This window comes from Osmia lignaria, chromosome 6 (assembly GCF_051020975.1).
Source record: "Osmia lignaria lignaria isolate PbOS001 chromosome 6, iyOsmLign1, whole genome shotgun sequence".
Lineage (NCBI taxonomy): Eukaryota > Metazoa > Arthropoda > Insecta > Hymenoptera > Megachilidae > Osmia > Osmia lignaria.
In genome coordinates this window covers 3,065,922-3,083,024 of record NC_135037.1, presented here as the reverse complement: position 1 = coordinate 3,083,024, position 17,103 = coordinate 3,065,922, and the positions used below count along the sequence as shown (strand labels likewise).

Sequence of the window (17,103 nt, the reverse complement as noted above, 5' to 3'; positions counted from 1 at the left end):
ACCGCTGATATTCGTCGAAGGGTCAACCGTGCTCGTGCCTCGATAATTTTCACTCGTCGCACGTTTTGTACGAGGAATCGCGTTGCGTAAGCATTCCTCTATATGGTTGGTTAGGATCGCGTGTTCAAATTTCACTCGACAAGAAAATCCACGGATTAATTCTATTTACAACTTCACGCGATCGTAATATGTAACAATATTTGAATCGTTAATAGCAGTATTATAATTAAGTTTTAAAGTCCAAGTTAATAATGTAATTATAAACATCAACTCTCGAATGCGAGGGAATTCGAATTCATTATAATCCCCGATAGAAGGGTTGAAAATTGTATACCTAACTTTAATTTAGGCCACGATTTGAGGGTAGGAGGGTTAAAACCCGGCATAAAAGAAATCCGGCAGTTACGTTACTGGAAGGTTTCACTTCATTTGTTTTCTTACGAATCGATGTACTATCTTCTTCGTTCTTCTGTTTGCGAACAAGGTGTTGCAATACCACTCGAAATCCAGTAGATCTTCGTTGTTTGATAAAAATAGGTTTCGTACGGATTGGAATCGATTCGAACGTTACAAAAGACAGACGCTTTGGCGTCGTTCTTACGTAAACGTCAAATAATATTAGCATGAACAATGGAAGGGAGGGTATAAGAAACAGACGTAGAAAAGAAGAGAGAGAGGGGAGACAGGGAGGTCTCGAGGGTGAACCACAGGGTTGCTCGAAGTAGCAATATTTAATAAAATGTGTACACGTGTTATCCTTCAATTTGAACAAGGGTATTTGGCGAAGCCGTGAATAGATTTTAACAGGTCATCCTAAGCAGAAAAATGTCATACGATCGTTTTATTTCTTCCTTTTTTCAGTGTTTTTCTTTTTTAAGATGATGTGGCACGTGTTAAAAATGCAGTTTCACAACTTTATTGTGAAATGCACATAAAAAGAATGCGCTTGTTAAGGATATAAATTATACTATCAGCAAGAATGACTCATTGGAAATGGGGATCTCATTATAATAAAACGATCTCAGATTTAATTTCAATTATTCTTTATTAATACGAAGTTTATCTTTACAGAGGAAATATAGTGTGTCATCGATTGCATTAGATAGTATCAACCCTTCCGTATGCGGCTGCTGCTGTGTGATAAACACAAATCGATCGCTAATACTGATAAGTAGAGGATTGGAATACGTAAAATCGATCACAAAACACAGTTCAGTACTTATATTTACATTTGGTAATAATGAGTTACACGTTTCAGTTAAATTTCGTGCGATAAATAAATAATATTTGTAATCTAAAAACTGAAAGAATTACGCGGTAAATTTTATCCACGCCACTTGTAATCTACTTAAAACACGTGTTCGTGTTTCCAGGAAAAAATTTATGGCTGATATTACTAATATCGAATTGCGATCGATAACCGTACGCTTACGTACGTTCTTCGCAATCAATGGTCGATTATACGAGGACGTATATATCCGTCCTTCGCAATGAAAAGGTAATGGGAATAGTCACTCGTCTTATCGACATAAAGTTGAATCGAGACGAACAGATGAGGAAGCCGATGAGGTATGTTGATTTATTCAATGATGCAGTACGAGGAATCTGTAACAACAAAGTCGTGGAAATTGTGCGAACGCAGCATTATAGATTCAATGTTTCCCAACCTTGCTCGATTCGTGACCATTTTTCATAATAACCAGATAATTCACATGAAAGTTTAAAAACATACATCAAGAGTACGATATAGAAAATAATTCAAATAATATTGAAAGTTCCTTAGAAACCATCTGCAACCCTTATGGGAGCCACGATCCATAGGTTGGGAACCTAAGTTTAGATTATGTTACACCAAATATCGTAAGCTTGTACCTGAAGTTTGGGAAACAATCCAATCTAGGTAAGCACCAACTCTCGTATTTATACCAGCAGAAATACCGCAATTGGAGCCCTGACTGATGATTGCTGTAAGTATCAGTCGCCTACTGGTGGGGTTTTGCCATAGAACTGGTCCCCCGCTGTCAAACTGTAGATCGAGTAATCGTATCATGCTCGTAGGTACTTGAAAATTTGAATCTTTTTTTATTAAAAGTGTATCTTACCTGACACGAGTCTTTATCCTCGCCATAAGTGCAAATTAGGTCTCTGGTGATGTTTCTGTAAAATTCGGAACACTGTAGGTTCGTCAATACACTTAGGGTAACTTTTTGCAGGATATCTGAAGGGCTACCACCGAAACTGGTTGATCCCCAACCTAGTTTAGAAAGGAAAGATACTTGTTTAACTCTGTTAATATTTAAAATACCAAGATGATTAATTTTACCAACCCAATACATCAACATAATTGCCTCCGAATGTGTCTGGCGAGTGTTGAAATGGTAGACAAGCAGGTCCAACCTGATTATTGAAAACTATCTCTCTGTCCGTTTTCAAAAGAGCTATATCGTTCAAATTATTTCCGAGACTGTAATTAGGGTGCACAATAGAACGAATCACTCGATGCAGTACCGTGGCGTTTGTGTCTGCGCCTAAATACCAAAGATGTTCTAACTGAACGTATCCTCCGTACGAAACATGTTCGCGAATAACGACGCCTACCTGTACTCAGATCATGATCGCCCACCAGAATACCTAGTTCACGGTAATCTTTTTTATCGACACAATGTGCCGCAGTGACCACGTATCTGCTTGATATTATCGTACCTCCGCAAAATACGTTTCGATTTATAGAATCAACTAAACCAGCCATCATCGGGAACTCGTTCACTCCTGCGTTGACTCCACCGACGATTCTAGTCTAAAAGTAGCATAGGTATTTTATTTAATTGAAAGAATTCCATCCAATTTAGGGTAGAGATTCTTTTCCCTCTAGTAATCCTCGAATGTACTAGCGAAGGGGTTGAGGTATTAAAATTGTGTCATACGTACGGGATTCTTCCATCCACATCGACAATTTTCAGAAATCAAATCTTCCGGTCTCTTAATCGCTTCTACTTCGCAGAGGAATCGACCACCTGTCGACCACAGAGGCGATTTAAACGTCACCACCATCGTGGGCCCATCGGATGATATATTGAACGCCCTATTGCCGCAAAATTGATACGAGGTGGTCGAATTAACTTGAACGCTCAATTTATCTTGATTACAGTTGTTACTCTACGACAATAATTCCTTATTTTTTATATTCTTGACGTTGCAAATAATTTTCTTAAATACTTGAAGATTCGACTTACCCTCGGTAATTCGAACGTGGTACAATTCATTTTAATACGATAGTCGCTCTTCATGGTCCACGAGCATGAATTTCCTCCTCGATACTTGTACGGATATCTGGGATTGTAAACGTAATACGACGTGCCGACGGTCAGTTCATCGGAAAAAGTGCATTCTGCATTCGCACTTTCGCTTACGTTGATTAACAACACGAGCCAGCACAATACCGATAACACTACTATAAAAAAAAATCATCCTTTATCAAAATGATCGCTAGAATGGAGTAAGGAACTATTTTTATGGATTTTTTTACAGAAAATTATGCATAGAAACGCAGAATCTATTTTTAAAGCACTTTACGATCGATTACTGATACCAATCAGGATATAATTTGTAATTCATTTCTTTTTTTTGATGATCGGTATACAATAATAGATTATTGCCGATGTACCTCTTGCCATGATACCGTGGCCACGAAATCTCGTTATCAAAAGGAAACCATACGATACTTTTGACCCGTCGATCGATTCCCCCGATACCGTTACGAAAATTTCAAACAAACGACTGTCACGATCTAGCTGTTTTCGCGCGAATTCCGACGTTTTTATTCCTATCGCGAGGACAAATTAAAACAAAGGCCAATAATTTTGCGGGTGCTATCATATTGTCTTATCAGTAGTAGTCGTAACCTCGAAAATAAAGGTAAATTTACAACTACCCGAGTACATTTTCGCAACGGGTATGAACGAAATTTTCTCGGTATTGGTGTTTGTTCCCGTTTTTTCACATTGCACACGCTTAGCGTCTGCCTCATTAGTCGACATAATCGTTTTAATCATATATATTTTTTTTCCTGTTTAATAATACGTAGGAGATATCCGAGATATGGATATCAGGGTATTAGTTCATACGTTAGCTAAGCTTCGGTAATCTTGATAATCTTAACAACCCTCATAAAAGATAATCTTCATTTTTATTTGAATGCACTTCCAGAGTACAAAAAGGTTTCGATTGTTTCGGGGCTTCCGGTAATAATTTCTCAAGACTTTCAGAGTGATCCCATAATTATTGATGAAATAAAATTTCTTTTGAATATGTGCTAATATCATATTCGTAGCACCATTTATCCCCCATAGTAAAATTGAGCCTTCAAAATAATGGATTGTTTTTCCTATTTTAAGTGAACGTTAAACATTTGTTGATGGATTTTAACACGATAACAGTATTTAACGAAAAGCACTTCTTTTGTGACATTATTATACATATTATAATAAATATGTCTACTACGTCAAATAGTCGAGGACATTTAGCAGGTGCTGTAATTAACAGATAAAATAATAATAGCAACAAACGTTTTTATCATTTCAACTAGCAATTACCGTGTATCTTTACGCGAAAGAAAAAGAAAAGCAATAGTGCTTTTGAAAAATGTAGGTATACAAATGAACCATTTATAATGCATAAAAGAATTAAAAACTTTATTTTTAATCAAGCTTATTCTCTTAACCAGTTGAGAAGATAAGTAGGGTAGATAAACCAGCGCAAATTTTCCAACAAGCGATCATAATGATAAAAAGCATATTAAACACGTATTCAAAATTAAAGTTCAATTAACTTTTATCAACGAACATTTGAAAACAAATTAGCCTCAATCCGGAATGCATTCATTGAAGTTCTTCTTTTTCATTGATTCTTTATTTCTGAACGGATCCTTCAACTTAATTTAATTCTTAAAATCTTCGTCCTTAATCGTAGAGTGCGTCACATAATGACTGGCGAAAGTGAGATTAGATTTACAACCACTGCAAACAGCTAACTAGAACTGACACTAGCACCTCGATAAAATCGTTAGATAACAGTGCTTATTTTTATATTTTACAATTCGTGTACAAATTAAAACATTTATTACAATTTAATTGCAAAATTCAATCGCCCCTAAAAGATTCATAATTTTATATTTCGATCTACTTTTAAAACAGTACAACCTTTGATTTCATCAGTTTTACTCTCTTTAATTCGTATTCTTTATAAAGTTAATCAAAATCAGCGCAAGACTCTCAAATTATTAGAATAATTGGTTGACAAACTCGTATTCACAAACTTGTATTTTGAAAAGACTGCTGTAAATTAATTTTTAAATTTGGATCTTATCGCCATCTATACAAAAGCAGCGCAAACCACTCAATAACTTACCGATCGATTTTCCAAAACAGGGAATACTGGCATTATCTATCGGCAACCACTGAAAGTTATGCGACAACATACGATTGTTATACCAACTGTGTTCTTTGCATGCAGATCTATACCGCAGTTCACCAGAGTCCATAACTGCGAAAAGACCAGTTTTCGTTCTTCACGCATCTCTAATGCGCATCTTCACCCTGATTGGCGATATTCCCAAACGAAGTGGAAAGCGATTAGTAGAGAGCTCGCTGCGTTCCCCCACCATCTTCCAACCTGCGCGTTACAGTTATGGACTCTGGTGACCTGCGGTATACCTAACTTTGGGGCTTCTGGAACCCCTAAAATCGTGATCTCTCAAGAAATGTCCAGTTGTTTTTGAATCTGTAGTCACTGATTGCATTAAACATCGTTACTATGGTAATGCTAAATATACAAACTTGGAAATTAATAAAAATACATACGTATGCGCGATCAAACGCACGCGCGTATACTTTTCGTAGATTTAAATATATTAAATAGATCTGCGATGAATTTGTGGTATAAAATCAATCAAGATCGTTTTACGTTTAAGTATTTCGATCAGTCTTGATCAGATGATCACTGTTTTTTAAAATGTAAAGTATGACAATGACTAATTATGAAGGTAGTACTGAACAACAAAAAAAGAAGGTAATGCATTTTATAAGATTTTAATGTATCGTTTTATTGTATACAAGTTTTTTGTTTGTTCTAACCTATCATATACTACAGCACAGTTGTAGAAGAACATCGCTTATAAACAGTAGTTTGGAGACACCTTGCAGACCAGTTTATTGTCGCAGGCGCATTTCCAAAGCAAAACATACACTTAAATCTCATGTATCGCATAAAGATCCATCAGATTATAACATAGGTGATACAAATGATAATGATGATAATGTATGTTCAATGAACAAAAAACATGATTGTGAAAGAAATAAGAAATCACATGAGAAAAGTCATAAACAATCATTTGATGAAGATGATGTTGAATCAGGTACTATTAATAGACATGAGACACAACATAATTCATATCTTATGAAAATGATACTAAAAGTGGTGTTTTATTATAACAGGTACTGTATCATCAAGAATAAAAACCAAACATCCTTCTAAAGATTCCTTGAGAATAGCCAATGAGTATCACAAATTAGAAAAACGTTATAAACATATTGAAGAAGAATGTAAAAAATTAGGTAGCATATTAGAGCAAAGAGAAACAGAATATAAAGGAATATGTTCACACTATGAAACTTTAGTCCATGTAGTACAAGAACTAGAAGAGGCAAAAGTTGATTTAACAAAACACAATGAAAAACTTGAAGCAGAGAAAGTTCAGTTAAACGAAGATATATTGCTTTTAAAAAACATTGTCTACCAATTGAATACTGAATTGGAAAGATATCAAGACAAATTAAGAGATCAAAAACTTGAAATCAATTCTGCACACATAGAAAGCAGTGAAAAGGAAGAGAAGTACAATCAGAGAATTTGGGGTAGTATTAATTTTCATGCATTAGGTCCACTTTTGAATGCCTATCAAGAAAATTTGTCGGAAAAACGAGAACTTTTACGCATGTACGAACAGGAGATGGCTGATTTTGGTAATAGATGTAAGGAAGTTCTTACAGAGAATGAACTTATGCACAAAGAAGTACAAGAATTAAGGTCAGAATGCGATAGGTATGCAAAGGAAATTGCGACATTAGTTGAAAACACTGCATCTTTAAAAAAACAAAACGATAGTTTGGAAAAGGAAACCGGAAGTTTAAAAAGGGAAACTGCCGAAGTTCGTTCGGCGTATGAATTAAAGATGGGAATAATTTTAAAACGTAATGATGTACTTAGGAAAGAAAATATGACCTGCGTATCAGAATTAAGTAATCTTCGCGGAAAATATGAAATTTTAAGCAAAGAATTTGAGAAACTAAAAAGTAAAGAGGATCAAACAATACCTACGAGCATTCACACTGCCGCTGTCGAAGAATGTAAAAAATTACTAGATGAATTAAAATACCGATATGAAAATGAAAAACGTAATCTTTCCAATCATATAAAACGTATGGAAGAGAATCAACCAGAGAATGAGAAAGAACTCGTAATGGCCATAGCCGAAAGAAATCATTTGAAAGGTCTTGTTGAAAACCTTGAGAAAAATTTGAAGTAAGTTATCTGTTTCTTTTTCTTCTCAGTATCATTTTTATCTGTCTCACTCGCATGTATCATATACGTAGATTTTCTTCAGGCGTACCCAACGTAAACTCGAACACGTGCAAGGTCTTGTATATTCAACTCGGATTTCACGTGATTCTCTGAAAGGGCAATTAAGTAAGGCGACGGCTTATTGCGAAGAATTGTTTTCCGAATATGAAAGAATCGTGGCAGAAAGAGAAAAACTATTAGCTATCCTGCGCGAAACGGAACAAGAAAATGCAAATATTGATCGCCTTGGGAAGAGCATTACTAGTCGAGTGAATGATTTAAAAAATCAATTAGAAGTACGTGTAAACTATTTAGCGTATTGATAGCGCTGTGCAAAAAATGATAAACAAGTATTATTTCAGATTGTCCGAAAAGGTGCGAGACAGCAAGTAGAATCAGCCGAAAAGCGAATAAAATTACAGGAACTTCGTGTTCAGCGAATGAAACGTATTTGTCGGCATAAAGTACAGCATTTAAGCGATATAATTAAACAGAAGGAAGACATTATTGGAATGTTACAAAAAGAAAAGCACGGTAATAAAAATTCAACGCGACATGAACTTCAAACAGCGAGTAATAACGTATCTAAAACAGCTAGACCAAATAATACATGATCGCGAAAACAAGTTGGAAAACATCAGCATATTGTTAAACTCATGATAAGATCATCTATGATACATTGGACTTTGAAATTGATATTCAACGAATCTCTTAATAAACATCTAATTATGGAATAGGTGTTACTCGAAACATCGTCCTCGTATTTACCGACCGTGTCAGTTGCTTTATTTAGCGGTGACATCAAATGAAGCAAGTGGCTGCGAAGGCTACCGTTTGCCGCTATATGAATGGCCGATGGCAGTGGAGACTAATCTCTTAGTGAAAAAGTTGATGTCATCCGTTATAGGTATGATGTCAGACACATTTCATTCATTCATATGTAAAATACACCTGTTTTAGGCTGAAGGTTCTTTTTTTTTTATAAATTTTGATAATGTTAAGTATCGAATAATTATTCGATCTTGACCTTTTCTTATTGATTAATACGTTTCGTAATTTATTTTTCCTTCCTTAGTTTCCTCTACTCCCTTCGCAATTGTTATGAATAGAAATTCTTATCAAAGGAGGAAGAAAGTTTATTCAAAATAAAAGTGAAGAGAGAAAGAAACAATTAGATAATACGTAATCAAGGAAAAGCCAAGTATTGGATTGGGTCAATCCGCGGAGCGCAGGGCGATAGAGAGAGAGAGAGCCACAGTGTGGCGTTGCGAATCAGGGCAGCTGCCGATTCACTCGAGTTCGGGGACGGTCGATGGACTTCGGGCGAATTCGTCAAAAGCAAAATGTCGTCTGCTAGGCGCGTCGTCAGGAACCGGGTCGTATTTCTAACTCGAATGTTGCTATGATAAGTGATAATGCGATGTCTCTACGTACGAGTATATAGTGTTTTTTATTGGAAGGTGTATGAAAAAACACAAAAGGATATCCTTCGAATTTGGTTGCCTCGTTGCCGACAAAGAAGTTCAACGAGAGTACCGGTGAACATTGATTTTTCCTGCTTTCGCATTCTACTCGACAGATGATCCAAACGGTAATGCACATCCTTCGTATTTTCTTCGATATCGTTACCATTCTAAGAATTTCAATAATTTTATTGTTTTAACAATGTGCATAGATTTAGATGAGATAGGATATCGTTTCACCCATATTGTATTACGTCGAACTTATTGTTTGTTTCAAGATTCGAACTAATCACAAATGAATCAGAATTACTTTTCATTATTTTTGGTCAGGCGGTTATCTTGATTAGTCTGTTCAGTGAATGGATTTCGCAGATGTCGCTGATTCTTGATAGTGTACATATCTCATGTCTTACCTCAGGTAGAAAAGATTAAAACTTCATGATTTCTAAGGGTATCATGCATTTCTAGCGCTAAATCTAAAATCAATTTATGATCGTGTTACCAGAACATAACCGAGCATATTTTCGTTGTATTTTAAAAGCCGTAAGGTTAGGTTTAACTCGGGGTAGAATTCAGGTTATATCTTTCGTTCCATCAAAGAATATTTTTAAATAAGAAAGTTGTTTTGCCTCTGGTTATTCAGTAGAAAACCGACAGAAAGTATTTGTTATGCTTTTGTATTCAGACAATTCTAAATTTGACGTAAAGAGAGGAAGAGGGAGAAAAGAACACTTGCATGCGTGTAAACTGAGGTCTTTTGAAGCATGAACGCAGAACGGATGTCGATGTTTTTGCGTGTAAAGTGAAAAAACAAATCAATGAAAAACCGAAAACTTTCTTTGTCTAAAGCACCTTGATACATATAGCGTTCTCTTTCATAAAATAAACGTCAAAATATGAAAAAAAAAAAAAAAATCATGTTTCAAAAAACGACGCAACATTGTTTGAGCTAAATACAATTCTATGTATAGATACGTGTAAGCAAGTATTTAAGTAGTTCCGTTTGAAAGTAGAACGATGATATGTATGTTCAAGAATTTACGCATGTATCAACTTTTTTAATAATGCTGCTTGAGAATTAGTTCGGCGTGATATCTTTTACCGCATCCGCTTCCGGCTCTTTCTATCGAATCCTATTACAATAATTAATAGTTGCAGTTTATTTTACGCTAACAGTTGATAGTCGAGCGTTATGAAATTTTTTAAAGAAAGTAGCGATCCATCCGAAGCATTACTTTCCCTCCCACTATGAGTCATAATTCAATTACTAAAATATTGATACATTGTTCTCATCCTCCTCCCACGGTATACACCCACGCCATACGTGTACCACGATAAAAGTCAATTACTTGTAAAATTATTTATAATCAAATTCATTGAAAAAAGCAATGTTTCTTTTTTTATTTATAGAATGTTTCCAAAGGGGAACGACGTAGACACCAGCGAGGGCGGTGAAATTAGACTAGGATGTTTTGTCAAGTAATCTACCGAAGAATCATCGGGATCGTGACCCAAAGGTCTTAAGACGTACAGCAACAATAACAACGAGGAGAATCTCCGAGGCCGTGTCTTGAGAGGTCGAGCCTGACCTAACCGTTTGAGCCAAATCTAACCTGACCTAAGCGCCGCGGACGACGAAGATGCGAAGCATCGTCTGATTATCGGCGTGCAGAGGAAGCACGTTGCGTTTGTTACTAGAAAAGTGATATCCATCGCTGTTGGTCGTTAAGTCATCGTCGGGGCATCGTCAAAAGAACGCCATACATTGTACGCTTTCCCTTGTTCGTCGTCTCTACGCCACCACCTCCCTCTTCCTTCCGTTACGGCGTGCAGTTCGTGCACTTCTACGCAGCGGTACACTGTACTCGACCCAACAGCGGCGTACAAGTAAATAAACGCGCGGCAATGGTGGATTCGAGTTCCACGTGCTTTTCATTCAACAAAACTATTTTCAACTAGAACGGGTTATTTTAAAAGAGAAGCATACGCATAAGGGAGGAAAGAGAGAGAGTAGAAACGAAGAGGATGTCGTATCTAATATCGCGTGCAAAGTTGCCAGCTGCCTGCTGTCGATAACTACGGTGCGCTATTCGCTGCTGGTGGACGCTATTGAGCGAAGACGACGTAACACACGGTTCACTTGTGTGTCGCGGTTGTGAAATTGTCTAGTGGTTGTGAAAACAGTGCCAAGCGAGGAGTTGCACGAATATGGTGTAAAAGAGAAAAAAAAAGAGGAAGGGTACGAAGATTTTTGGATAATGGAGTTCGAGCTGGACGGAAGCCTGAAGGAATGGGTAAAGGACAAACCGTTGAGTATCCTGCAGCTTGATCCTGCTGACAGAGCCGTCTTACGGATTGCCGGTAAGTGTCAATTCGCTGTTTCTACTTTCCGTTTTCGCAAGCCGGTTACGTGTATTACTTTGAATTCTCTACCGCGTATACCGTCTTCCGCCTTTCGTTTTCGTACTATTCGGAATTTAATTAATCGCTATCAGACGTTAGTATTGAAAACAACGTTTCGCCGTTCCCGTTTGATATACGAAGGAATTACGCGTCCCGCTTCCTACAGCTGGTATTTATCTCTACTTTGAAAATATATTTGCAGCATCTGGGAATTAATGGGTTAATTGTAAAATGACTATCATTGTACGCACGTAGTGTACTAAATTACGTTGTACAGTGGCGACATTAGTCGTTTTCCTACCACGTTCTAGCTACGAGTATCCTTATAGTCGAGATACGTAATCGACCAGAATGGTAGCGTATAATGAGTTGTAAATTAACGACAACGTCGGCAATCAATCATTCAGTCTCGTTATTCACCTCGCGAGCTATTATTCGTAATGTCCTACAATTACACGGATACAACGTAATTGATGAAACCTTTAGCTTCTGTTTATTGGTGTTTCTCTGTCGATTCTATCATCGTCAGTCAAATTGCCCCTTATCGACCGTATCGATTCGTACACTGGTCACGTGACGAATGGAAATCGTAGTAAGCGGTATTCGATTGTACCGTTCGAGTAATCGAATCGTAAACAGTCCGAGTTTACGCGAACGGTGGTATGCGTTGTACAACCCGTAGTAGAAATTATTCGCGTTGTATAAATTCCAGTGATGTAGAAAACAAGAATCGCTTGCGGTACAATCTTGCGTCGACCTTCGACGAAGGGTGCTGACCGGGTATAGATACTCGAAACCAATCGAGAAATATCGAATTGCATTTGCCGATCATATTACCGTGAGAATTTTTTACACTGCGCATGCGCGGCTCGATTGTGAGTCGTTTCGCGCATCGTTTCAACGTCGAAACGATTTTCGAACGTTCCGAATAAAAACCTTCCTTCTCGATTATGGCTGATTTTTATGTACGAGTACAGGACAAGTGTGTGCACAAACGTATGCATGTAGGACACATCCGATTCGTGAAATTACAGGCTCTGATTCGCGTTCGCAAAACGCAACGTGCGTGTTCGGTTCCGCACCATTTTCAAACGGCGTCGTTAAAGTATTCGATATTTCTTGGCCGTAGTTAGCGATTCAATCGACGTAATAAACGTCAGTAGTCGATATCGATGTATCGCATCTCAGGCACGCGAGCATAATTGTTTCTAATTATAGTGACCTATCGACGAACTATCGCGAATGGTCTAGTAACCGTTAAGTGTACTTTTATTGCTCTTCGAAACTCCCCTTGCACCCTGTTACTCCAATAATTTATTGCTTTCCGAGAAATCTCGGTGTACGGAAGGCGAGATTGGCTCCTTTAACTCATTCCAACCGGCACGATGAATGAAGACACTTGTGTAACGATCAAAGAGGCAGACAACCGACTAACCTACGATTCAACCTCGTCGTCGCGTCGATGAACTCACGGTCGAGCTTTTTAACGGTCACGGTCCATGGAATCTGTTTGTAGGAGAGGTTATAGTAGTTCAACTGTGCCTACGCGGCTAGTAGGGAGCGGAGGCGGCAGGTTAGGTCGGTTCGTATTAATCTAGGAGCGTGGAGGCGGCAACAGGTGCTGCTAGGGTCACGGTTCGATGCCCCAGCCTCGGAACGTCTTCTCTTTCCTCTTCCGTCTTTTTTTCGCTCGCTTCATGTTTTTTTTTTACCACTCTGCCTTTACTTCCTTCCTTGCGCAGGTCCGTTTTATTTAGAGGCTGCGTTCGGTGACATTGCAGGAAGCAATCGATCGCGTAAAGAGGGGTTGCAATCGATCCTTTATTCGTTTTAACCTTTTATCGTTCGAACCTTTTCCCTTAGAAGTTCCGTTCAAATTCATTTCTAAGCCTTTTGAAATTATTATCGGCGCAGCAATTTTTTTATTTCACAAGGATTTTTGTTATAAATTTAGAGGACAAGGTATAAATTTATTTAAAATTTATATCTATAAAAATTAAATTTTTGAGAATATTTGAAAATATTGATGAGGATTATAAGAAAGGAGGATGTAAAAATATATCCTGTGCTTTTATGTTTGTTGCGATTCCTACTTTTCTTTAACACGAACGAGCTTTCACGGATTGCTCGCTAGATGTCCCGGGGTACCTGACGTACCTGAGGAGCTCGATGCACCAAAGATTTATCCCCGTGAAAGTTTTTCTTTGCAATTGGTGCAGATAAATGAAATAACCCCCCGTATAATACGGGTTCCTTTTGATAAACATTGTAAACCATAGTTCACTTTATTTATCGAACGCTTTCTATGCTTACCTGTTGGCAAAACTTTTCCAACGGTGCAGCATCTTCTTCGTGGACAATTTCGAAGATTCGAAAACAACATTGCGTTACCTTTACTCTTCCGTAGACGCGATCGGATCGATCGAATCGACGTTCACTAACAGACTACAATTTTCATCGGAGAATTCTCTCGTTTTAATATATATTTCGTGTAGTAATCTTAGTTTCGATCGAGGTACAGTTAGGAATGCACGTGAACTTGCCAAGGGGGCCATGAATAAGTAAAAAAGAAAAAAAAAAAAATAAAATAGATAAGAAAAATGTCGAGTGGGATCCAGGTCATACGAGCCGGGAACGATGAACCGCTGCTTCGAACTCATCGAATATGTAGTAGACATTACTAAATAGCGTTAAACAGTGGGAATTATCTGACTAGATTACAAGCATCGGTTACAGCGTACGGGTAGCCAGCCAAGTGCTAGAATATAATACCAATGTTGACTTTGTAACGTTCTTTGCATATCAACGCGGTCAACCTTGCTTGGTAAAAACTATGAGGATTCACCTCGTTGTAATAACCTTATTTGCAACGTTACGGGTTGCATAAAAGTTGCAAGCCAGATGTGAATCATCGATACGAATGGAAAAAACTATGGAAGTGGAAAGAAGCGAAGAACTCTGCCAATTATTCGCAATCGTGTTCTAAGAGATGCAGGTTTCTATTGAAATTTAAACTTCTTTGAACCTTGCTACTTATTCATAGCGATGTCATTCTGAAAATCAACGTACAGATTTTATCCAAATTATCAGGTATAATTTTGCAAATTTTGAAACTAATCAACATTCCGAAGTAATTGAGTTCTTTCCGGGTTTGTCGCTTCTGAAATTAACATACTTAAATATTCGCACGGTTGCGGAAAGTACCGTAAGTCGGTGTACAGGTTTTAGGTGCAATTGGATAAGTTATTATCGAGAAAGATTGTACATTATTGGTATCACTGAATCAGAGTCCACTTAAGATTATACGGTTCTTTGATAATGATCAACATTCTCGGTGTCGTTCAAAGTAAAAGGATCAAAATGGGCTTTAAAAGTTAATGACCGCTTAAATGACTAATCAATTTTAAGAAAGTTAAGTAAATCTTAAAAATACCTGGGAAATGACAATGCTAATTGATTCCAATCGATCGATCGGTATCCCTATTTTGTTACAAGGAATGTTTTTTCATATTTTGATAATATTTTTTATCAATTTTCGTTTTGAGGAGGGTCGGACCCACCTTGGCCCCTGCCTATTTACTGGAATGGTATCGGTGTACAGATAAGTCAGTAAACTTTATTCGACACGATCGCGATCGTTTATCTGGACAAGATAAACATTTCTACATTCGTGCGGTATTAGCGATCTGGATGAAAGTCACGCATTTAGTGTCCGCATCTGTTAGCAGGCGGTCTCGCGTTTGCTTTTGGTTTGGTTTTTGCCGGTAGCATAAACAAGAGGTAGAATACTGGCGACGTTAGGAATGATCGAGGAAGAAAAAGAGAAAAATTAGGGTACATTTGGCTTGGCGCCAGTTCGCAAGAATTCTCACGCTACAAGGGTGATACGCGCCGCCCTCTCCGACATATTCTGTTTGGGACACGCGAGCGGAATTCGCGGCGAAACGGAAGACGAAGAGAGAAGGAGTGAAAGAGTTATAACGTTGAATGAAAATCGCGCTGCAAAAAGTGATTAATCTGTTCAAGTTGTTGCTTTTAATCTTTTCTCTCGAAATAAAAAGGAATTAAAAAAAAGAAGAACACTAAAAACTTATCGAGATAAAAACTTTTATTCTTAACAGCTGATTATGCAATATCATATTATGTTATATTTATGTGTAATAGTGAACGAACGAAAGGGTTAGTGCACAATTGGCGGTATTTTCACGGCGCGCCCCTGTTGTTACGTGACCTGCCCTACGAACCTGTTTGTAACGGCAGCTATTCTACTCCGAAGCGTTGTCAAAAAGACAGAGACCTCGTTGTCTCTTTATCTATCACAGAGAACCTGTCCCTTTACTCTTTCTCTCTCTCTGTGTAACCCCCCTCTCCTTGGTAATATCAGTCAGTTTCACCCCGACCCTCGTGTATAGGATTATCTCCGTCGAACGAACGGAGAAAGTGAAGGATGGAGGGAGGTGCAATGGCGGGGTACGCTCGGTAGAGGTTAGGTACTGGAAGCTCGAGGCTCGAGGTAGAGAGGCAGCTTGGGTGGGCGGCAGTTGTCCAGGCCGCTGCAGTCTGTGTCGAGGCGACGTGGTCTACACGACGGAGCGGCAAATCGCGTCTTCTCCAACTCGCAAGCCGCTCGCTCGCTCTCCTTCTTCTCTCCCCCCCCCTTCCTCTTTCCATTTCATTTTCTCCTCTACCCTATGAAATTCTTTCTTCCTTCATCGCGTTGCCATTCCGCGTTCGCTATAGGTCCCTCCCCTGTCTCGGTTCGTTGCCGCTGTACCTTATCCGTTGGTTGCTCCTCTTACCTCGAGCCCATTCATCCTTCTCGGTCCATCCTCCCATCTTTTTCCAATACGACCGTTTCTCGGCTCCGTGCGTCGAGCGTGTTCCTCCTTGTCGCCGTCCAAGAGGCATATCTCCGTCCTCGTCTAACGGCCTACAGCTACCTGGCCGTGTTACGGCGGGGTTCCGGATACGCGCGCCGACTTCGTCAACGTGTTGTCGTGCGGTACGTTCTACCGAGGAATTTCAGTGCCACGTCTCGAGTTCGAGCGATCGGTTGGTCGTTTGGATTCGATACGATTCGATTCGGTTCATCGTGTACATGTCAGTTGGTTAGCAGTGTCGCGTACAGACGTCGTTGTTCCGATAAAACGCGTACGTATAACGTTATACGAGGTGACAAAGCGACAGAGCACCTATCGATAACGAGTCTTATGTGGTTAGTAAACAAGGAAACGAAGGAACCTCGCGGGTGTATCTATTTGGCTATGACACGTGCACGAGGAGAATCTGCCGTAGGAATACTTTTTGTTGATACAGTTATTTTCTAACTTGGAAATAGGTATTATAATACCAGGGAACATTTCGATAAACCCCTGGCCCGTGAGCAAAACACGAGGCGCGTTCGTGAGTCACGCTTCGTTCCGTGGCACCTCCCTGCTCTTTCTACCTCTGGTCTCCTCCAGCTGTCTCTACCTCTTCGTTCTATCTCGGTTTCGCTCATTGATACGCGGCTATATCGATCCTTATTCCACGCTCGGATCGTTCCCCCCCTTCTCGTTCTCGTATCGCCCCTTCCATTAACGCGCGCGACTTGTTGGTAATCATGAAACGGCATCGAGTT

General features: G+C 38.7%; 3 protein-coding genes across 38 annotated transcripts in view; 2 read left to right on the top strand and 1 right to left on the bottom strand.

Moving 5' to 3' along the window:
- Positions 1-1,048: 1,048 nt before the first annotated feature.
- Positions 1,049-13,927, bottom strand: LOC117601571 (venom serine protease 34). Of its 3 annotated transcripts, none has more exons than XM_034318474.2 (8): positions 13,797-13,927; positions 3,234-3,451; positions 2,929-3,156; positions 2,599-2,797; positions 2,328-2,528; positions 2,103-2,254; positions 1,873-2,026; positions 1,049-1,605 (listed from the first exon to the last, which is right to left on the bottom strand). In XM_034318474.2, the coding sequence occupies exons 1-8, from the start codon at positions 13,864-13,866 to the stop codon at positions 1,580-1,582; spliced, it is 1,248 nt and encodes a 415-aa protein (XP_034174365.1). In that variant the 5' UTR covers positions 13,867-13,927; the 3' UTR covers positions 1,049-1,579. The 3 variants fall into 3 exon arrangements, with proteins under 3 accessions (XP_034174365.1, XP_034174366.1, XP_076544878.1); XM_034318475.2 differs by lacking the exon at positions 13,797-13,927 and adding an exon at positions 3,665-3,822; XM_076688763.1 differs by lacking the exon at positions 13,797-13,927 and adding an exon at positions 3,665-3,804 and having other exon boundaries at positions 3,234-3,448.
- On the top strand, positions 5,353-7,879 carry LOC117601567 (uncharacterized). The gene is made up of 4 exons (XM_076688762.1): positions 5,353-6,066; positions 6,148-6,412; positions 6,492-7,578; positions 7,650-7,879. The coding sequence occupies exons 1-4, from the start codon at positions 6,019-6,021 to the stop codon at positions 7,729-7,731; spliced, it is 1,482 nt and encodes a 493-aa protein (XP_076544877.1). The 5' UTR covers positions 5,353-6,018; the 3' UTR covers positions 7,732-7,879.
- shot (dystonin-like protein short stop) overlaps positions 8,265-17,103 on the top strand; it is a 70,209-nt gene continuing 61,370 nt past the window's right edge. For 13 of the 34 annotated variants that reach the window (XM_034318446.2, XM_076688741.1, XM_076688739.1 and 10 more), the window contains exon 1: positions 16,039-16,634. Coding sequence is in view for 7 of the 34 variants with exons in the window: in XM_076688742.1 (XP_076544857.1) it covers positions 11,339-11,441 (103 nt within the window). In the remaining 27 variants the exon portion in view is untranslated. Of the gene's footprint in view, positions 8,525-8,734; positions 9,209-10,490; positions 11,442-16,037; positions 16,699-17,103 lie in introns of those variants that run through there. The other 21 variants (XM_076688731.1, XM_076688757.1, XM_076688749.1 and 18 more) reach the window with 12 other exon arrangements.

Bases quoted from the DNA above. Each gene is read 5' to 3' on its own strand.
- LOC117601567 (XM_076688762.1), top strand. From the start codon at position 6,019: ATGACAATGACTAATTATGAAGGTAGTACTGAACAACAAAAAAAGAAG. The intron at 6,067-6,147 runs GTAATGCATTTT...CATATACTACAG, and splicing joins CTGAACAACAAAAAAAGAAG to CACAGTTGTAGAAGAACATC. The intron at 7,579-7,649 runs GTAAGTTATCTG...TCATATACGTAG, and splicing joins AACCTTGAGAAAAATTTGAA to ATTTTCTTCAGGCGTACCCA.
- LOC117601571 (XM_034318474.2), bottom strand. From the start codon at position 13,866: ATGTTGTTTTCGAATCTTCGAAATTGTCCACGAAGAAGATGCTGCACC. The intron at 3,157-3,233 runs GTAAGTCGAATC...TTATTGTCGTAG, and splicing joins CCACGTTCGAATTACCGAGG to AGTAACAACTGTAATCAAGA. The intron at 2,529-2,598 runs GTAGGCGTCGTT...TTTGGTATTTAG, and splicing joins CGATCATGATCTGAGTACAG to GCGCAGACACAAACGCCACG.